At 42.9% G+C, this 22795-nt stretch overlaps 2 protein-coding genes across 2 annotated transcripts in view; one reads left to right on the plus strand and one right to left on the minus strand.

The window, feature by feature from the left end:
- WRAP73 (WD repeat containing, antisense to TP73) overlaps positions 1-11295 on the minus strand; it is a 29319-nt gene extending 18024 nt beyond the window's left edge. Inside the window, exons 1-3 of the mRNA XM_074934105.1 lie at positions 11190-11295; positions 7732-7884; positions 7035-7151 (exon numbers count right to left, since the gene is read on the minus strand). Of these exons, the coding sequence (XP_074790206.1) occupies positions 7035-7151; positions 7732-7884; positions 11190-11258 (339 nt within the window). The 5' untranslated portion in view covers positions 11259-11295. The remainder of the gene's footprint in view (positions 1-7034; positions 7152-7731; positions 7885-11189) is intronic.
- A 4391-nt stretch (positions 11296-15686) lies between these two features.
- TP73 (tumor protein p73) overlaps positions 15687-22795 on the plus strand; it is an 81758-nt gene continuing 74649 nt past the window's right edge. Inside the window, exon 1 of the mRNA XM_074933863.1 lies at positions 15687-15707. The gene's annotated coding sequence lies outside the window, so the exon portion shown is untranslated. The remainder of the gene's footprint in view (positions 15708-22795) is intronic.

The raw sequence follows: 22795 nt of genomic DNA on the forward strand, positions 1-22795 counted from the left end.
TGGACTAGTGCCTTTGCTATGAGTGTGTGACACAAAGGGGAACTTTTGGCTAAACAAAAGTTATAAGTGACTGAAAGCACGTTGGAGTATGCTCAGCTGACAGCTAGCAAAGATGGTGGCAGACCCTAATAAAGGGTTACGCCTTTTATATCATCAGAGTCTATAGTGTCCCAGCCTGGCCAGCTGCTTAGACAATTTACAGGAGGACTGTCTCACTGACACACACACACCCACACCCTCCCAACCCAGACCCACCCACTCCACAATCCTCCTAGCAATGCAAGCTAGAAGAGCAAGCCTGAAAGCTCCTCACATCTGAAGAAGGCTTGCAGGATGAAGCCCTGCATATCCATCTTGTTTTGTTACTTCTGCCCTCATCCACTGTTTTTTTCAGATTCTGGTGCTGTCCTATTAAGTGTTACACAACACATGACCAGGTATGGGTGGTTGGGGGGGGGAGGGGGTTTGCTGTTTTTTAAAATTGAAGACTTACATACAAAACCAACTTTGTTAATGCAGCATTAAGATCACATTTAAATAAATCAATACAAAATACCAGGGAATGCAATAGAGTCCCTAGGAACTTTTAACTCTCATACATATACACTATTAAATGTAACTTAAATACACATACAATGAAACACATACAACTTAATGTTTCTATGAAGACCATAACCATTGCATTTCTTGACTTTCCTGTTTTAAGTGTAACCACAACAGTTTTTGCACCTTTTGTATACATCATATTCTCACAAATATACACAGTAACAACATCAGAACAGCCATACTGGGTCAGACCAATGCTCTATCTAGCCCAGCATCCTGTCTTCTAACAGTGGCCAATGCCAGGTGCTTCAGAGGGAATGAACAGAACAGATAACCATCATGTGATCCATCCCGTCGCCCATTCCCAGCTTCCGGCAAACAGAGGCTAGGGACACTTCAGAGCATGGTTTTGCATCCCTGCCCATCCTGGCTAATAGCCATTGATGGACCTATCCTCCATGAACTTAGCCATCCTTTTTTGAACGCTGTTATAGCTTGGCCTTCACAACATCCTCAGGCAAGGAGTTCCACAGGTTGATTGTCCACTGTGTGAAGAAATACTTCCTTTTGTTTGTTTTAAGCCTGCTGCCTATTAATTTCATTTGGTGACCTCTAGTTCTTGTGTTATGAGAAGTAAACAACACTTCCCTATTTACTTTCTCCACCCCAGCCATGATTTTATAGAACTCTATCATATCCTCCCTTAGTCGTCTCTTTTCCAAGCTAACAAGTCCCAGTTTTATTACTCTCTCCTCATAGGGAAGCTGTTCCATACTCCTAAAATTTCTGTTGACCTTTTCCAATTCCAATATATCCTTTTTGAGATGGGGCGACCACATCTGCATGCAGTATTCAAGATGTGGGCATACCATGGATTTAGAAAGAGGCAATATATTTTCTGTTTTATTATCTATCCCTTTCCTAATGATTCCCAATACGGTTAGCTTTGACTGCCACTGCATATTGAATGAATGTTTTCAGAGAACTATCCCCAATGACTCCAAGATCTCTTTCTTGGGTGGTAACAGCTAATTTAGACCCCATCATTTTATATGTATAGTTGGGATTATGTTTTCTATTGTGCATTACTTTGCATTTATCAACACTGAATTTCATCTGCCATTTTCTTGCCCAGTCACCCAGTTTTGTGAGATCCTTTTGTAGGTCTTCACAGTCTGCTTTGGACTTAACTATCTTGAGTAGTTTTGTATCCTCTGCAAATTTTTCCACCTCACTGTTTACCCCTTTTTCCAGATCATTTATGAATATGTTCAACAGTACTGGTCCCAATACAGACCCCTGGGGGACACCATTATTTACGACTCTCCATTCTGAAAACCTACCCTTTGTTTCCTATCTTTTAACCAGTTACTGATCCACGAGAGGACCTTCCCTCTTATCCCATGACAACTTACTTAGCTTAAGAGCCTTTGGTGAGGGACTTTGTCAAAGGCATTCTGAAAAATCTAAGTACACTGCTTGTTGACCCCCTCAAAGAATTCTAGTAGATTAGTGAGGCATGATTTCCCTTTACAAAAACCATGTTGACTCTTCCCCAATAAATCATGTTCACCTAGGTGTCTGATAATTCTGTTCTTTACTATAGTGTCAACCAGTTTGCTTTGTACTGAAGTTAGACTTACCAGCCTACAATTGCTGGGATCGCCTCTGGAGCCTTTTAAAACAATTGGCATCACATTAGCTCCTCCAGTCATCTGGTACAGAAGCGGATTTAAATGATAGGTTACGTATCGAAGTTAGTAGTTCTGCAATTTCATATTTGAGTTCCTTCAGATCTCTTGGGTGAATACCATCTGGTCCATGTGACTTATTACTGTTTTAATTAATCAATTTGTTTCAAACCTTCCTCTAATGACACCTCAATCTGGGACAGTTCCTCAGATTTGTCATCTAAAAAGAATGGCTCAGGTTGGGGAATCTCCCTCAGATCCTCAGCTGTGAAGCCCGACACAAAGAATTCATTTAGTTTCTCCACTATGGCCTCATCTTCCTTGAGTGCTCCTTTAGCACCTCAAGTGCTAAATTATTTGTTTAGCAGGCTTTCCGCTTCTGATGTACTTAATTTTTTTGCTGTTAGAATTTGAAGAACAGCTAGCCAAAGACTCAAAAAGTTTCTTGACCTTCCTAATTATATTTTTACACTTCATTTGCCAGAATCTATGCTCCTTTCTATTTTCCTCAATAGGATTTAAACTTCTACTTTCAAAAGTTTTTTGCCTTTTTGTCTCACTGCTTCTTTACTTTGTTGTTTAGCCATGGTGGCACTTTTTTGGTTCTTTTACTATGTTTTTTAATTTGGGGTATACATTTAAGTTGAGCCTCTATGATGATGTCTTTAAAAAGTTTCCATTAAACTTGCAGGAATTTCACTTTTGGCACTGTAACTTTGAATTTCTGTTTAACTAGCTTCCTCAGTTTTGTGGAGTTCCCCTTTCTCAAATTAAATTCTACCATGGTGGGCTGCTTTGGTGTCCTTGCCCTCTCCCTCCCCACCGGGATGTTAAATTTTATTATGTTATGGTCACTATTACCAAGCGGTTCAGCTATATTCACCTCTTGGTCCAGATCCTGTGCTCCATTTAGAACTAAATCATGAATTGCCTCTCCTCTTGTGGGTTCTAGGACTAGCTGCTCCAAGCAGCAGTCATTTAAGGTGTCAAACGTTCTCTTTGCATCTTGTCCTGAGGTGACATGTACCCAGTCAATATGGGGATAGTTGAAATTCTCCATTGTTACTGAGTTTATTTTTATTGCCTCTCTAATCTCCCTGAGCATTTCACTGTCACTATCAGCATCCTGGTCAGGTGGTCAGCAAGATTTTTACTTCACTTGACTCTACGCTAGAGTGCCACTCTCCCACCAGTACAACTTATTCTGTACTTTCGATATATTTTATACCCTGGTATTACTGTGTCCCATTGATTATCCTTATTCCACCAAGTTTCTGTGATGCTGGTTATGTCAATATCCTCATTTAAACATACGACACGGCACTTCATCTTCATATTTAGACTTCTAGTATTCGTATTTAAGCACTTAAAAGAATTGTCTGCTTGCCATTATGTGATGTAATTGTATGGGACTTTCATTAAATTAAACATTACCATTTGTCATCCCTAATATAGCTGGTTCTTTATCCAACAGTTACAAATGGTACATAAAATGGTATCCCTTGTTAACACATTCCTTATTTAAAATAGTACTCAATGTTTTGTAATCCTAATTATCTTACTATTTCCATCAAACATCTAAAAGCGGCAGTTGATAGCAAATATTTAAATAGGTGTGGAAAAGTCTCTCTTTTGCTGTTATCTGTAATGAGATACAGTGGCTGATGCTGGATTCAGGGGACCAAATTCAATGATCAAAAAGTTGCTGACCACGGATTAATGTTTTCCAGAACCTTTAGTCAATTAAAAAGACTAGGCAGCAAAACAAGACACAAAAAAGAAAATATGTAAGTTAGGGATTTGTGCTCAGCTTTGTTTAAACTCAAATACCATAAATACCCATACCAATGACAATGCTGGGCAGTACTCAGCAAAAAAAAAAAAAAAAAAAAAAAAAAAAAAATTATAAGTACAGCACTTTTCTATACTCTATTTCCAGTAAGACCGTGTCACTGAGTTGAACTGTGTACCATTCTGCATGTTTTGATTGCATAATTCATGTGAAGTGTTAGATATTAGTGTTAGAATCTCAGTCATTGGAGATTTTTAAGAGCAGGTTAGAGAAACACCTGTCAGGGATGGTCTAAATAATACTTAGTCCTGCCTTCAGTGCAGGGGACTGGACTAGAAGTCCCTTCCAGTCCTATGATTCCATCTACCTGTAGCATTTTGTATTACTGGATACTATGCCATAATGTTTGGTCTCAGATATATGGTGTATTATATGTATGAAGGATTCTCATTTGCAATAAAACAAGTTTAAACTGAAACATTTTCAGATTTGCATTGATCTTAGATACATACAGCATAATGCTATGTGTCTCAAAAGGTATCCACTACTGAGTTTGCACACCATGAGCAGTAATGGACTTCGAAGTATTCATGGACAAGTCTCCCATTTATTTTAAGTTAGATGTTGGTTTCTTGTACGCAAATCAGATCAGAAGAATCAGTGTTATGAACTATACTTTGTTTATAATTCATACACCATACAGAACACCCACTATGAAAATAATGCATATACAGTTTAGTTATAGAGAGTTATAAATCACACACGTAGCTAGAAACAAAGTACCACAATCACACTTTTTTTTTTTTTTAAACTACAATGTGTTTAAAATAACTTGAAAAAATATTAGTGAACCCATTTTGGAACATATATATTGACTTGAAGAATTACAAGTATGAGTCATAATTAGTTGGTTCTATATTAAAATGTCAGACTACCAAATCTGAGCAGTGTGGGTTAACACAGAACCTTTAAAGTCTTCAAATGATCCCTGAACTCGATAATGTACATAATATGATATTAAGTATCCTGCTATTTCCTGTCTCAAACACTGTCTGTCCCAGTAGAGACTATAGATATAGTGTACTAGAGAGTAAACACAACACAGACACCAGCATAACCCAAGCAGCTGTCTGACACAAGTTAATTTAGCAACCTGTTTACAGCTGGAGAGAAAACCTATCCTAGCACAGATGCCAACTTGGCAAAGGCTTAAATGAAATCCTGTAGGGTCAAACTGAGTTCTGATAGGTGGTAAAAAAAATACTCACTAGTCCACCCCCGCATGCATGTGCCATTATGAGCCTACTTGTAGCATGCAGCAGCAGGAGCCGCCCACAGTTTTGGTTACTCAAACTACAACAATCCTGCCTATTAGACATGTGTCTGTCTTTAGTTTGAACAACTGGACTCATTTTTATCCCCAACAAGGACAACCAAAACTGGGAAACTCTTTCCTGGATTCATCACTGTGTAGTCACCACAGTCCCCTGGAAAAAGAAAGGAAGTGCTGATTTATAGTCAGAAAACTGTTCTCCCTCTACACTGGACACCAAAAACTCCCTTGTGAAAGTCATTTAAAAATCCCAGTGTGTGGGTCATGAAATATTTTCTGGCTGTATTCAATTTCACTCTCACGCTCACTTAGAAATGTTAGCATTCCAGGCTTGTATTAACTCTCTACCATCCACACACACACAAAATCTTCTTCTCATATGCACAGCAAAGATACCAACTCCAATATTCTGCTCTCCCTGCCAGCACAGGGCTTCTCCCATGGATGATAATGGGAATTTCACACATGTAAAAAGAACAAGATATAGGAATCAAGGTCCACTGTGTAGAATGAAGAAGTGAATTTTTCCTCTCAAGTCATTTCCTCACCTTTACCTCTAAAAAGATGCTCATATCCAGACAGGTGAAATCTCCATAAGCATTAAAGAATTTTGCAGCACACAGATACTATGAATTTGTTGGACTAAAAAGTGAATTTAGTGCTGGTGAAAGCTGCTGGTGTGACAGCCCTGGTATATGAAGTTTATGAATATTCAGAGAACAGGTAGAGTGGCAAAGCAAATTTACTGTATTTAGTTCTTAGCTTCTTTTCACTATTACTGTTACTGCTCTGAGCCCTGATCAAATCAGATAATTCTGAAAACACCTATGAAACCCCTCCCACTGTTTTCAATGAGCTTTGAATCAGGCTCATACTGACCAAACTCAGTGTCATATCTTGGCTAGGATTCCAGACTAAGGCTCTTATCCTGCAAACACTAATACATGTTTAATTTTAGTCCTGCAAGAAGTTCCATTGAAATCAATAAGACTAATCACATGAGTAAAGTTAAGCAAATGTGGAACTTTCTGCAGGTCAGGTTCTAAGTCTTAGAAGTAATTTATCTAAACAGCACTGCCTTATTTTTATTTAAAAGGGCACTCTTACTTAAAAAGCATGCCATAAACCTATATTACTCGGATCACACTAAATTACTTGAACTACATTTTTAAAAAAATTCTGCTTATGTATTACTTTTCATGCTTACTTTTTGCATCCCTCAGCTTGGATGATGAAAATCAGGTAGATTACTATCAATTTCATACTCTTAATGCCTTAGTGGAGGAAATCTGTTTAAAAATAACTGTTCCCCTTAGAGTTTTAGAAACATTTCTGTTCACAGATTTTGGAAAAAAGTTTGTGTATTGTTTTTTTGCCCAAATTTTAATTTCTGGTCATATTTGCCAGTTCTTTAACATCTTTTTTTAAATGCATAATTTCATTTTGAAAGGCATGAGTGTTCAGTATTCCACCTTTTCATCTAAAAAAATCAGAAAGCAAACTGTAAAAGAACTAAGCGGTGATTAAATCAGAATGATCTAAAACAAGGAAAAAAATGTGCATATACATTGATTAATAGAACACTACAGCTTTAAGAGCTCTAGGCTATTTTAGAAGCGGTGTGCAGGCAGTAATAGGATACTCTACAGAACAATCATGACTTCACACTTACGTAAAACTCGGTTGTATTGAGAATATGACGACCATCCGGACTCCAGCACGAAGCCACCAATCCTGCTGACCCCTCATCAATCTTGCAGTGCCAGTCTGGCTGCTCCAAGGACCAGACCTAGGTCAGAGAGACTAGTCAGTGCAGCAAACTGAATAGCACACCAAAACCTCCTCTCATCACAGAGCCACGCTACAGCTAAGAAAGAAAATTCCATCAACACATACCAAGGGGTCAGGAAACCTTTGAAAGCCTTTGGCCATGAAGGACTGGCGCTGGATCCCATTACAAAAGTAAGCTGCACATCTCTGTGCATTAACACAAGTCATAAAGCATATTTTCTTCTGTCATGTTTTCTGAATACCCATCCTTTTTAAAGCTTTTGCTCCCTTTAATAAGAGTCTGCATGTATTTATTTCCTTCTGAAATAACAGATGTATGAGATACTTGGTAGCAGCTTTTGTTTTTACACATTTCCTCCAAGTGTTTTTATTCTGATGTTATTTATCTTCAGACTAACAAATAACCTTTTAATCAAGGTTTTGACAAACAGTAGCAACCTCGGCTTTCTTCAAACCATGTGTTATTAATCAGAGTCTTTGGCAAAGACACTCAATTAGTGCTTGACATTAGAAGTTCTCAATTTAGCAGTTAGTAAATTTTAGACAGAAACAATACGCCATGCTGTATCTGTACTTACCTGAACAATCCCTCGTTTATACATGGCACATAAGATAAAGAGAGAGTCCGACGACCATTCTATGTACTGGATCTGATCCAGGCAAGTGTACAGCTGAAGGATCTGGAGGTTGTTCACATCTCGAACTATCAAACGGTACTGTACACACGAAGCCTGAATGCAAACAAAAATAAACTGCTTAACTGACGCACCCATATCAGAGTTATTAACTGAGACTTAAGAGTGCCAGGACTTGTGCTGCATCATTCACTCTCTACCACACTGATCTAGAGTTTAGATGTTTTGGATGTACCAGGATTTATACTTTTGGATTTGTAGGTTTGTTATGAGCTACACAACCAATTGCAAAAGAAGGTGAATAGAGATTAATCCAAAGCAAATGTTAGATGATTTTAATGTATTTGTTAAGAGTTTACAAAACTCACCTATGTGTTTAAGGCTGAAGGATAGAAATGTTTGGTTTCAGGCCAAACTTTTTATTTTAAAAAAGGTACTAAATTTGTTTTACATTGAAAGTACAAAAACATTTTCAAACATTCTATCACAAAAACTGTTTTTGTTTTTTAAAATGATACAATCAACTTGAATCTAGTCAATTTCAAAAATGAATTAAAGTAGCTTCAGATATTGCACATGTCCTTGACTCTCCCCCAGTCAATTTTTGTGACTTCAGAGTCAATTTTCTTATTTTAAAATGTTTATTTTCTCTCTCTCCCCCCCCCTTTTGCTATGCCCATAAAACTCAGCAAACTGACTATACAGAAAGCATCATCAAATGCATAAAGTAGACAAAAAAAAGGGATGGGTTATTATGACACTAGTCATAAAAGTTAAGCAGCTGCTTAAGTATTTTCAGGACTAGGGCCTATATAAGTAAGGAAAAATATCTATTTGCTCCATTACTACTATTTATACTATTCAATTGCACCTACTTCTTAAAACTATTTTTCTTCCATTTCATGTTTTCCTTTTAATGAAAAATTGGCTACGGCCTTATTCTGGAGTAAGTGAAGTAACACACATGTAAACAATTGCACAATAGAGAACTCATAGCAGGATCAGAGCCTCAAGATTTTAAAAAGTGTCTTCAAACAATACAGACAATGGGTCTAAACTTTGCAATTTTTTGTTTTGACTCATAACTTTAAAGTTGACTAAACTAGTGCATTAGAAATATTTGTAATTTTTAATTTAAATAAAACACTGAGGGGCACATCTTAGTCCCAATGATGTCACTGGGAACAAGCCTGACCCTGAACATTCAATTTTTGGGCTGAGATCTTGTCCGACAGTCAGTTCAAAGTGAAGTTTTATGCGATGAAGAAACTAATGTACAGTAACTGCAAGTAATGAAGAAACTGATCACCAGTAGGTGTCACTATAATACTTAATACTGTATGACATTATCTTTACGGTCAGAGCGAAATAGAAGTTAAAACTTAGAGAAGGTTATATATTGTAACTAGACTGTTCACTAAATTGTTTTGCTAAAACTAATTTTTTTTAAAAAGTTACTCATGCTTTTTTATCACCTGCAGTATAGAAACCAGCTCATGAAGTACAGGGATTTGATTGCAAAAGACTAAGTGATCTGCTATTTGTCTCTCCCTCAGGTTCACTGTTATGGTAGCACCCAGAGGCCCCAACTGACATTGGGATCCTGTTATGCTAGGCACTGTACAGCAGTCCCTACGTACCACAGAGCTGACAATCTATCTAGACAAGGCAGAAAGGGAAGGAGCGGAAACACAGGCAGAGAGGTGAAGTGACTTGCCCAATATCACCCAGCAAATTAGTGGCAGAGCTGGGAACAGAACACAGGTCTCCTGACTCAGTGCGGTGCCATAACTGCAGGATCATGATACCTTTCCCTGCAGCTTTCGAAAAAAAGCTCAGTAAAATGGTGGCTTTTAACATTCATTTGAACAATACATTTATGGATTCCTACTGCTAAACTTACGGCTAATTCTTACACAAAGCAAAACAAGGGAGTGTGTCGTCGTGTCCCCCCCACCCCCAATAATTACTGCCTCTCAAAACAAAAGTCAGTTGCTTCAAAAAGCACGAAGGCCAATACAGACGTTTCTATATTTATTTATTTTTTTAATAACAGCTGCTATTACTCACAATGAAAAAATACTGTAAGGTATGTGAAGGATCGTTTTTCATTAACTAAAATCCACACAGTATTAATGGCTGTAAGCATACTCTCCCTTAACCCCCTCCATTATTGTTGTTGTTGGTTTGTTTGTATGTAATGAAATATCTAGGGTTGAGGAACATTAAAACAGTTCAATCTTAGTGACCAATTTTCTATACAATACTTTCATTGTACATTAAAAAGGTTATTAACAGCAGCATCAAAGTTAGGTGCATGTCTGTTTGGTTATATACACTGGGTATGGGAATGGATGATAAATGCAAATTTTACTAAAGATTTAAATAGTTTTATTAGGAAACTAAAAAAAGTTGGTAAAGCCCCTTAATAAGTAAGTGGTTAACAGAAATATACAATATCCCAGGAAGATTAAATTTAGTTTTTGCTAGTAAAATCTTGAATTTTGTGATCAATATTAACATTGCTTTTGAATGTATTTAATGAGTCTCAACAGTTATACTAATGATGCATTATTTCCACATGTAATTTTCACACAAAAGTGTTTATATCAAATGTGTCACTAGTTAGGAACATCACTACAAGATCATTACCTTCAGAATAAAAAAGTGTGTTCATTAAAATAAAACGTTACATTTTAAAAGACATTTACTATTTGATAGAACAATTACATTTTACATTGCAAGACCCCTGTTGACTGTTTTCTGCCCTGATGACAGATTCCCTAGACATCAGTCACTCTCAGTTTCACTTGTACTTTGTTTCGAATTTCTTTTTCTTTTTAAAAAAACTGAGTCTCCTATTTGCAGCGAATACCTTTTGGCTAGAGGTTCACTAGCCCACATGCATCTACAAATCGTTTCTCACTTTAGTTACACGTTTCCTGTCAGTTCAGCGGGTTCTGCAGGAGGATCTCATGCGGTGGCTCTCAAGCTTTTGCCCGGGTGACCTCTTGCACACAGCAAGTCTGGGAGCGCGGCTCCCTTGTGAACTAAAAACACTTTCTTTCCATCTAACACCATCATGAATGCTGGAGGCAAAGGGGGTTCGGGGTGGAGGCTGGCAGCTCGCGACCCCCGGTTTGAGAGGCGGCCCATACCTCAGGGGGGAGGCTCCTTGGCGGCTGGGGACAGGCCGGGGGCAGGCAGCCCCCGCACACAAGGCAGGCGTCGGGGGGCGCGGCCCGACACCCACCCCCTGGAGGTGGGAGAAGGAGAAGCGCCGGGGGCCAGCCCGACCCCGGGGTGTTTGTCAGGGGGAGCCGGGTCCGGCACACGCCGGCCGAGCCCCTGCAGAGCCCGGGCTGCGGGTCTCCGGCCAGCCGCGGCGCCGGGCCACTCACCAGGTACCTCCCGTCGGGCGAGAACTTGCACAGCAGGCTGGAGAGCTTGAACACCTCCGAGAAATTCATGGCGGGCCCCGGAGAGCAGCCGCGGGGAGCTCCCGGCCCGGTGCGCGGCCCCCAGGGCCCGGGGCAGCGGCCGGCGTCACCCAGAGCCCGAGGGAGCCGGGCCGAGGGGGGAGCTAGGGGCCGCCAGGCCCCAGCGCGGCCTGCCCCGTTCCCCTGACAACGCGGCCTCGCACAGAACCGCAGCCGGGGCCCGAGCCAGGCCGCGACTCCCGGGGGCGCGGGAGGAGGGTGAACCCGCAGCCCGATTCAAACCCGCCCGCTCCCCGCCGCCTCTAACCGCCTTCCCGGGCCGGAAGCGGGCAGGAGGGTGCCGGGAACCCAGGCGGCTGATCGGGGCCAGGCCCGCCCCGGGGCAGCCTGGGAGTTGTAGTCCGGGGTGGGGGAGCAGGTACCGCTCCGGGGTGCGACAGACAGACAGACAGACAAGTGCATCTGTGGGACAGACAGACAGGGGCGTGCGTGGGGCAGACGGAAAGACAGACCCAGGGGTACTAGACAGACAGACAGACAGCGGGGGCGAGGCATTGTGTAGACCAGACAGACAGACGGGGTACGTGTGGGACAGACAGACAGCAGACAGAGGGGGTGTGTTGGGAACAGAGAGACAGACAGATGGGGCGTGTGTGGGACAGAGAGACAGACAGACGGGGCATGCGTGGGACAGACAGACAGACGGGATATCTATGGGACAGACAGACAGACGGGGTATGTGTGGGACAGAGAGACAAAGGGGGGGGTGTGGCACAGAGAGACAGACAGACAGACGGGGTATGTGTGGGACAGACAGACAGCAGACAGAGGGGGTGTGTTGGGAACAGACAGACAGACAGACGGGGCGTGTGTGGGACAGAGAGACAGACAGACGGGGCATGCGTGGGACAGACAGACAGACGGGATATCTATGGGACAGACAGACAGACGGGGTATGTGTGGGACAGAGAGACAAAGGGGGGGGGTGTGGCACAGAGAGACAGACAGACAGACGGGGTATCTATGGGACAGACAGAGGGGGTATGTGTGGGACAGAGAGACAAAGGGGGTGTGTGGGGGAGAGACAGACAGATGGGGCATGTGTGGGACAGAGAGACAAAGGGGGTGTGTGGGGGACAGACAGACGGAGTATGTGTGGGGAGCAGACAGACAGACAGACGGGGCGTGTGTGAGACAGACAGACGGGGCATGTGTGGGACAAAGAGACAAAGGGGGTGTGTGGGGGACAGACAGACAGACAGACGGGGCGTGTGTGAGACAGACAGACGGGGCATGTGTGGGACAGAGAGACAAAGGGGGTGTGTGGGGGACAGACAGACGGGGCATGTGTGGGACACACAGACGGGGCGTGTGTGGGGGACAGACAGACAGACGGGGCATGTGTGGGACAGAGAGACAAAGGGGGTGTGTGGGGGACACACAGACGGGGCGTGTGTGGGACAGACAGACAGACGGGGCATGTGTGGGACACACAGACGGGCCGTGTGTGGGACAGACAGACAGATAATCGAGGACAGGCCGGGGCTGGAGGCAGACAGATTGCTGCGGGCTGTGTTTCGGGACGCACAGGGACTGTCAGTGCCCCTGTCTGTACGAGGCCGCACCGGACCGATTATCGAGCTCCTGGCGCTGGCGAGGGGCCGGGGATTCGGTGTCTCGGGGGCGGAGGGGAGGTCCCGTACTGCGCACGGGGAGCTGGGGAGCTCTGCAGGGCCGGGTGTCTCCTGGGCACCCTCCCCGCATCACCGCGGGACGCGGCTGGTGCAGAATAACGCCGGGAAAATGCCTCGCAGACCGATGAAGTGAGCTGTAGCTCACGAAAGCTTATGCTCAAATAAATTGGTTAGTTTCTAAAGTGCCACAAGTCCCCCTGTTCTTTTAGCGTTAATCTAGTCATGCAGCTGTTAATCCATTGACAGGGGCCTCCTGCAGTCACAGAGCAGGCTCGTTACTTTTATCCTGTACATGCGGGATAACGTCTGTCTGCTGCCAGCCCAGCTGTCTGTACCTTCGCAGGCTGAAACCAACTCCTCCCTGTGAATTTACGCCTGGGAATCCTTTGGCATTAGTTATTTACACATGTGCTTACAAAATACATACAAGCAAGGCCCAGAAATCTCACATTTTGGTTCTGGTCCTAAAGCTTTTAATTTGTTCCCATTAATTTTCGGTTAATTTTGCCAATGTTACCCTTCAATTTTCCCTCCTTCCGGCAATACAATAATCCCGAACCCTTGTCTCTTCCTGCCTTCCTGAAATATTTTAAATATCATATTTTAAATAATTTTCTTCTCACCCTTTTTATCTGTAAGAAATAAATTATGAAATAGTTAATGTTACAGTTCAGCCCTGATGGTTTTTTCTTGGCACCTCACTGCTTTGTTTTGTTTACAATCCGATTGGAAGCATCCACCAATAAATACATTGTTATATACAGTCACATCCGTTTTTCAACGAATGCATCACTAAACCTTTCCGAATTTTTTTTTTAACCAAAATCTCTTTACAGTTACTAAATAAGGTACTGGGACCAAACAATAAGTGCGGTCACAGTTTAAAAGAATGCAATGATTTTCTGCTTATGAATTTACAAAATAAAAATAATCATGTTTCTTATGACAACATGTTATTTAAAAATACTTTCGGTGATGGGAAATCATTCAGTGAAATTTAATTAACAATTGTTAATTGTTTTTGTATTTACTTTATACCACTACCATCTGACCAAACCCTGCCGCAGGTGTTTAAATCGCACGTAAAGGGGATAGGACAAAGTATTTCTGCTGGCTTTATGCTATAAAAAGCCCTGTCAGCAAAACTTGTATACGCAAGTGGACGTTTCAAGGGCTCCATCCTGGGGAGTTTTGCCGAAATAAAGACTGCAGGCTAGGCTCCTTATTAATTATTATTGTTGTTTATGATTATTGTCAAGGACCCGACTGTGCCACAATGATAGCTCTACAGAACCATTTCTGGTATTAAAATAAGGAATAGCATCACCTACCTTTGCAGCAAGAATATTTTGAATCTGCAAATTGAATCTGCAGTTTAACAATGTCGGATTAAAAGCAAACGGATTCCTCTCCTAGCAGATGGATGAGGCCATTGTTTCAGAGACAAAATATGTGTTAATAATTCTCTCCTGCTTTTAATTTGCTATTTGTTTTAGTTTCTGTAGCAATGGGTTTTATTCTCTCCGTTTCTCCAGTTCTGTTTATTTGCAGTGTCTGCCCTGTACGCTCCTGGGTGGCGTTAATTTGATACCAGAATTGTGTGCCAGTACCTGACATATTTTCTCCATTTGATTTCCTGGAAATAGGTTTATAAAATAAAAAATTAATTAAAAAACGACTTAACGGTCATATACACATACCAGGAGAAAATATGAATGCGTATTTTGTAGGAAAACCGTGATGCTTCCTTGGAATGATCATTTATTTCCATGTTATTGCATTTCGGAAGGTGTAAATCCTAGTACGCGCCTGTTGTTCGGTCTGCGTGTGACTGATTTGCAGTATTTCTAATTGCTTGAATTATATATTCTCAATTGTTTGTGAACCTCAATTCCAGTGTTGCGTTTAAAAATCCCAGGGAGATGTTTAAAATAAAATCCTTCCTGGGAAAAGATCAGAAATATCTGAAAGCTCTCTTTAAAGATCACCCTCAAATTCCCTCTTTCGTCTTGTCCTTTCAAAAGTATATGAGTTGGGGTCGGAGGTGGAGGGTGGGGGGCGGGGGGTTGCGCCTGGATCCTCTTTAAAGGGACATTTTAGTGTCGGAGAGCTGGGGGTCAGAGTGGCGGTGAATATGTAAATCGTAGCCTTGAGGAAAAGTGACGAGCTCAGGGATGCGCAGCCTGGCAGACAATGGTGCGGCTTCAGTTTCAGGGGACACAGGGAAGGGGTGATAGACGTGTGTGTGGGTAGGCAGAGAGGATACCTGTCCTGGCATTTTTCTCTTTAATGCTCTCTCTGTACAGACCCCTTCCCCCCCCACACACACACACAGGTGGGGGCTGGGTGCGTGCTGGAACCCAGGGGCGCCTGGGCTCCAGCAGAGGGGCCCCGGCTGGGAACCACCTCGCGGGGCCGCTGCCTTCCTTCCCCTGGCCTTGCCCAGGAGCTGCCCCAGCCCCTGTCTTGGCCCAGCTCATCCCTTCCCTCCTCCTCCCCCCTGCCCCCGGCCCTTCCCGCCTGCTCAGCGCGGAAAGGCGGCTACGCTGCAAGCCAGCCGCCTCCCGCGCCCCGGCTGCCGCGCGGGCAGGAAGGGGTTAAGGAGCCCCGGGCCCGGCCCCGGGGAGCCCGCAGGGTGGCTGGGCTCTGGCGGCGGCGGAGGAGGCGGTGACTCGAACCCCAGCCCGGGGAGAGGGCGGCGAGGGGTCCCGTGCAGCCTGGCTCCTGCCCTGCCAGTGCACCGATGCCATCCAAGCGCACGGACCGCCGCCGCCGCCGCCGCCAGGTAGGGCGGCCCCCTGCACGTGGGCCCGGCTGCGGGGCCGAGCCAGGGCAGCCCGAGCGCCCTGCCAGGCCGGGGAGGGATGGCGGGGCGCTGCCCGAGGAGCCGGGGCGGTCAGAGCTCCCCCCGGCCGCGCCGGGCGTGCCCGGCCCTCGGGCTGAGTGGGGCTTCGCGGCGCCCGGCGCTCAGCGGAGGGAAAGTCAGGGCTCTGCTCTCCCCCTTCGCGTCCCGTCCTCCCCGAGCTCCCTCCAGTACCCTCCCCTCAGAGCCAGTCCCTCTGCATTGCCCGGCTGCGCCAGAGCCCCCCAGCCCGGGATCCTGGGACCAGGGGAAACACTCCCGGGAGGGGGAATTCGGGGGGAAACACCCAGGATACGAGTGAAAAGCTCTTTTCCCTGCTGGGTTAACCAGCTCTCCCTCCACTCCCCCCGGGCATTGCCTGGTTGGTTCTTCAAACTTCATCCTCAGTACAGCAATATTCAGGCTGATCTCCGCCCCAGCTTTTCATTTCGCCTGTCGTTTGCCGGGCCAGCTCAGAGAGGGTCGCTCAAGAAAAATGGAACATCAATCACAGAAAGTGTCCGGGTCTGCATCTATTTATACACAAAGGTTTCCAAACCAATGAGTAAGACAAATGCAGACAATCCAGACATATGTAGAGTGATTCCTTGTTCTCCCCAAAAGAAAAGGAGGACTTGTGGCACCTTAGAGACGAACAAATTTATTTGCACATAAGCTACAGCGTAGCTCACGAAAGCTTATGCTCAAATACATTTGTTAGTCTCTAAGGTGCCACAAGTCCTCCTTTTCTTTTTGCGAATTCAGACTAACACGGCTGCTACTCTGAACTTGTTCTCCCAGGCATTGAGAGCTGATATCTGACATGTAGGAGCCTCTGGTCACTGATCTGAGCGTTGTTTGTTTCAGTCAAACTCTCTCTCAAACTGGAAAGGGTGAAATAAGAGATTGAACAGTCGGATGTTTGCACCAACTTCCCCAGAACTGTTGTTTGCAAGATGATGTTTTGGAAATTGTTGACTATGAAATCAGTAACTCTGACGTTGAGTCGCCCTCAGGCTGGAATAACTTCATTGAAGTCAGTGGAGATATATGACAGTGTAGAACTGGTGAAAGCAAGAGGAGAAGCAGGCCCTGTTTCTAGGTGTATATGCTGTGTGAGAACCCTGTCTGAGAGTGGCCTGGGATCCCTGGTTCTTTTGGCCTGGGGTCATTGTGAAGATATCACTCTCATTGTAGGGGTACAGGGAGCAGTGGGGAGGGTGGAAGCATCCATCCCTCATGGCTTCCCCCAACAGCTGGTCTCAAAATGGCAGTCTCCAAGATCAGAGCCAAGGTGATGGTGGTGTCTTGAATCTGTTGTGGGATGACGATTTACACATCAGAATCTCCTGGGGTGTAAACCTATAATTATGTTGCAAGCTTTCAAAGTGGCTGATTTCTAGCAGACACATTTTATATAAAGGATCTGTTTGAAGGGGGTGGGTGGGAAAGAACGTTTTATGAAATAAGGAAAATAATGCTCCTTGCCCAAAAAGATGTTCTGGACAAAGCAGGACAGACTTGTAATACTACTAGCCCAAATTCTGCTCTCATTCACTCGGGTGTAAATTTGGAGTATCCTGATCTTCCTAGGTATTTTGATGGCCATCATCACTGCAGTATCTGAGCATAGTACTTTACCCTACTGAAGTCAAATCAAATAAATCCAATAGACTGAAGAAAATCAAATTAAGCAGAATTTATACCAGTATAAAAGACAGCAAAATTTGGCCTGGCCAACTGACTACCATGGAGTTTCTTCTGATTTATACTGGTGTAACTCCAGGCAGAATTTAACCCACTGACTTAACTGGAGTTACACTAGGTTGACCCCACTGTAACTGAGAGAAGAATGTAGTCCACACTGTGTGTTCCAGATCCAATCACTTTAATCCTGAGAGAGCCCGTTAGTGACCCTGCAGGAGTGAACTGTATTCTGTTACTATGGTTGTTACCATGGATGCCAGTATAATCAACTAGGAACATTATACAGGTGAGGAAGCCAAGCTACAAAATTTAACAGAACTTTTAAAACAAAGGTAGAGAAGTGTTCTCTGGAGAATTAGCAGAACATGAGAGCTGACAAAGGTTAGGTTAGTGCTGCCTAGGTTTTAATTTTATTTTGCAATGGAGAGATCCACCAGCGGTTGCATCACTTAGAAACACTGCCATACCTTTTCCTAACTCTGAGATGTTACTTGATTTTATTTGAGTATCCTTGGTCAGTCAAAGGTGGGAACTTCTGCTTCTCCTCCTCACGGGATAGGTGTATGTCTTTTCCTTATCACAAATAATGTTTATATTTTGGCTTGGCAGAATTTGATTTTTAATATAATTTTGATGGATAATATAAATGTTTATTTTTAAGCTTTTTACATTTTTTATTTATTTAAATTTTCACAGCAGTGGAAAATTAAGGGTGTAAGCATTTTTTCAATGTTTGTTGATTTAAATTTTCATAGTTGCAGGAGATTCTGGAGCGGGAGTTCAGATAATAAGGGATTAAACAATTATCTAATTACAGTAGACACTGCGATTCAAAAAGTTAAATATTGATAAGCATTAAAACACAAATTGTCAACTTCACATGTCAAAATATAAAATAAATATCCTTAAATCAAACTCTAATAAGTTCTCAAGCAGAATTTTTCTTATTTTGCCTAGCTGTAAAATTTGATTATTATACATGGAAATATTTTGGTTTGTGTGTATGGTGAAATAAACATTTACTGACATTCACAGATAAAAATCTAATCCTTACAAACCTATTTATATTTTGGGGGTTTTTTACAAACAAAAAATGAACTGAAATGGCATTATTCCAATTCAACAATTTGTTTGCAGAAATTATTTCAAATAGAGTTTGGGGGGGACAGGGAAGCATTTTAAGATGTATTTGATAGGAGTGTTTAGTTCTTTGTTTTTCCTTTGTTGTTTTCGTAAAAGATCACAGAGCAGAACAGTAAATTCAGGGTTTCAGTAAGAGCTCTAGAGGAGACAGATTATACATCTTCATAGATTTTCTCTCCCTGGAAGGATTGAATATACAATGTCCTCATTCCTCATTCAAACGAGGGAGGAAAAGAAGGGTATCTTACAGGCAGTCTAATGTTGCTAGTCCATTCTACTGCAGACTTAGTCCCCAAAGCAGCTGGTGAATGGGATTGGTTCTAAACCAAGAACAAGGACAAACCAGAAGGAAAGACTAGGTGAAAACTCTACAAAGCCAATGGGGCAGGCCTAATATAATATTCACTTGGCCTTATATTCCATAGCTGACACATAAACCTTTCCATCCAAGCAGAGGCTAATACTGTATAATACTTCCCTAATTCCTAGTGGTCAGAGCAGGATTCCTGGTTTCTGTTATCGATCTTGATCTTGATAAGCTGATATTGGGCCAGTCACCAGACTTACCTGTATGTTAATTTACCCATATGTAGAATGGGTATAATGAGTGCTTGAGAGTCTTAATTAATGTTTGTAAAATGCTTTGAGATCCTTAGGTGAAAGGTGCTATAGAAAGGCAAATTGTTAATAACAGCTGTCCCTAGGGAAAATATCTTTCTTAAATGAATATTCTGCCCCTAGGTTAGATGGAGCCAGAATAATAACCACTCCAATGTCATTGTTATTTGCACCTGGGCATAAATTAGAAGTTCATTGCTGCTAAGACGACTACAGTCAATTCAGAGCATGATGCATGCACAGTATCCACAGAATGGATAATGACTTAGAAGTTTCTCCGCCTTGTCTGGGGTGTTTTCCCCCTTTGCAATCTGAACGTATTCTCAGCGTCTGAGAACAACATGTTTTGTGCCAAGTGCCATCTGGAGATTCAATTCACTTTATTACCTTTGCCAATTGTAGGGTGATTAATTTCCCGCCTGCTGTTTCTGGCTGCAGTGGGCTCCGCTGGGAGACCCTCTCTGGGGGAAAACCTCTCTATGTAATCAGGAAGCCGTTCTTACATTTAGAGTTACAGCTAGTGTTTCCGTCACCTGTGATGTTGGCCCAGCAGAGACTATCCCTACCTCAACTTCCTCAAAACCAAACTCTCCTTAGGCCAGGTTTACACATGGGTTAGCATGGGACTCTTTACCAAAATAATAAAAGTGGTACAATCCCTAGTGTGGATGCCATTATACCGATATGAAGGTGCCTTATGCCAGTGTGAGAATAGCAATACCAGTATAAAGCATCTTTATAATGATATAATAACATCCACGCTAGAGGGTTGTAGGTCTTTAATTATACCAATATAGTTAGAGGTAAAACTTCCTAGTGTCAAATTTAAATGTCTCAAGGGCCTAAATTCCACTGATTTAGGACCCTAAGGGCCAGATTTTTAAAGGTTTTTAGGCACCAAAAGATGCAGATAGGCACCTATTGGGATTTTCAAAAGCTCCTAGGGCCACATTTTGAAAGGCATCTTTAGGTATCTAAATACCTTTAAAGATCCAGCCAGAAGAGACTTGATCCAGGTCAGCAGAAAGTCGGGGCAGAGCTTGGAACAGAACAGTGTCTTAACCGCAAAACTGTTCTTCCTTTCCACTTAACCTCAACATCCAAAAGAGAATATCATTATCTAAACAAACTTCCATCTGGTATATAAAATACAATTATCTGAATAATAAAGAAATGGGAGATAGACAGCTATTGAACGTATATTGCTTTTAGCAACAGTTTATGTGTGAAGTCTGATAATCAAATAATGATAAGGAACAGAGATTAAACTAATAATTATTATGCAAATAGGATAAGCAATCAGCACACTATTTAATAAGATGTGATATGCAACACCATGATTAGACACCAATTTTCTCATTCCTCGTTTCACATTCTTCATTCCCTACGGTCCACAAATGTCAACAAAACTGTCTCATAATTAGAAGAGTCCCCTATATATATCAATATATTTTAAGAAAGCATGTTCCAACTTGCTTCCTGATTCTTAATTTCTGATCATGAGCAGCCTCTTCCTGACTAATTATTGGCAGTAATGAGAGAAGAGGCATCAACTTGTGAAAGTTTCCCTCTGCTATTATAGTGAGACTGCAAATTAAAAATGAAATATATTGGTAAACAAAAATTGGATAAAAAGGAAAATTCATAAGATTCTGAGAAAAATGGAAAGTGGATTTGAGTTTAAATAAAGTAAGGGAAGACTGGCTACTTTGTGTTAAGATCAGTGTTAAAGGTGTAAATCATGCTTAATTTCAGTTTAACAGGTAATTAAATTGGATCCTTGTTTTATAGCAGTTTAATTTGCACACTGTTTGTAACATCCCTGGGGTCAGCACCAGGGATGAATTTGATCCACGGTCTTTCAAAGAAATATTTAATGGATAATTCAGGTTGAAACTGTACCTGCCTTATTGGCCTGATCCTATGCCCACTGACTTCAAATAGTGCAAGATAGTGTCCTGTATATCTTTCTTTCTGGGTCACTCAAGATCTCAGTTAGATTGTTATTCTGAATTAGTGAGGTGATACATGAAGTCTTTTTTAGAGCCTGACTCTTACATAAAAACAAATTCCCATTGGCTTCTTTCTTTCTTTGCCCCAGTGTAGTTAAAAGTACCATTTATTCTGAGTCTCTTGGAAGGAAGTATTTATATTGCTCTGAAGTTAGAACAGCTTCTAGCCTGGCTGTCGATCACAATCTAGAGCCAATATCTAGAGGCCACTGCCCTACCTCCTGGGGAAGAGCCGCCAATCAGAGAGCGTTCCCCCCAGGCAGGGCTGATATGAGCTGGAGGTTCTCCTGCCAGCCCCTGCCCTGGCTGCACTGGTGTGACCTCCAGCTCCCTGCCCTGCCCTCTCTGCACCTCTGGCATCCAGGGTGGACCTCTCCTCCCCGGCCAGGCCCAGTCCAGACGCATTCCCCCCTGCATCTTTGCCAGCTCACCCCTCATGCAACCCAAGCATACTCCTGGCCACCCCTTTGCATCCCCATCTCCCCGTCACCTAGACACTGCCTTCCATGCCTCCCCACCAGCCCCTACCTGAAACAGTCTCTCCCTCTTCCCATGTGTCATGTGACTTCCTGTGCCTCAATCACATCCCTCCCCAGAGCTCACTCCACCCAGCAGAGACCCCTGTGAGGCCTTTGCTCAGCCCCCGGTGTGCTTGTGGGTCTGAACTGCTCCCACTGGGTTTGAACTGCTCCCACGCGGGCTGGACTGTGGAGTGTCAGCTCCTTGGGGCAGGGACATCAGCTTCCCCAGTGCAGTTCTGCACTGTTCACATAAACCTCTCAGACTCTGAAACTGAAATCACGTTATTGCTTCTGTAGGCCGAGCTGTACAGCCAGCCACTGAGAGAGAGCAGCGTATTAAGCTGCTGCCTTCATATGTGTGGCCAGCACAGGGGGTATTAAAGAGATTCCTCTGCCTGCAGCACTCTGAAAATCACACCTATCACAGTAGTGCCAAGGGCCGCAATCTTAGACCAGGGCCACATTGTGCTAAGCGCTGTACAAACATCTATCCAAAGAGACAGTCCTTGCCCAGAGGAGCTTGCAATCTACACAGAAAGCACAATATAAACAAATTTCACGCGAGGTTAAGAATATGTGCAAATATATTCCATCAAAAGGCATTACTCTCATAACCTATTTCAGCCGAGTGGGGCCTTTGAAAATGAAGCATGTTTTTCACCTGTGAAAATAAATGCAAGGATTTTATAGTCATCTCAGGCAATATGAACATGTCAACGCTAATGTGTTCAGACCCTTGTAAATGTCAACCTATAATGAATAAATCACATGAATGTATATGTGGGAATAAAAGATGTGAATATTCTAACAACAGCCAGAAGTCTGCCCCATTAAGCGTGCTTTGGGGATGCCTAGGTACAGACTTTTGGTTATTGTTAGACACTGAGTGGGGATAAACAAACAAGTTCAAATGATGTTTTTAAAATAATGAATACACTTCAGCTTCCTTTTTCAAGTGTTTGAATGGGGTTAAGCACATAAACATCAGCAAGACTGATTACTCAGGGACAAGAGACAGTAAGAAGTTATT

The sequence above is a fragment of the Natator depressus genome, chromosome 18 (genome assembly GCF_965152275.1).
Source record: "Natator depressus isolate rNatDep1 chromosome 18, rNatDep2.hap1, whole genome shotgun sequence".
Taxonomy (NCBI): Eukaryota; Metazoa; Chordata; order Testudines; family Cheloniidae; genus Natator; species Natator depressus.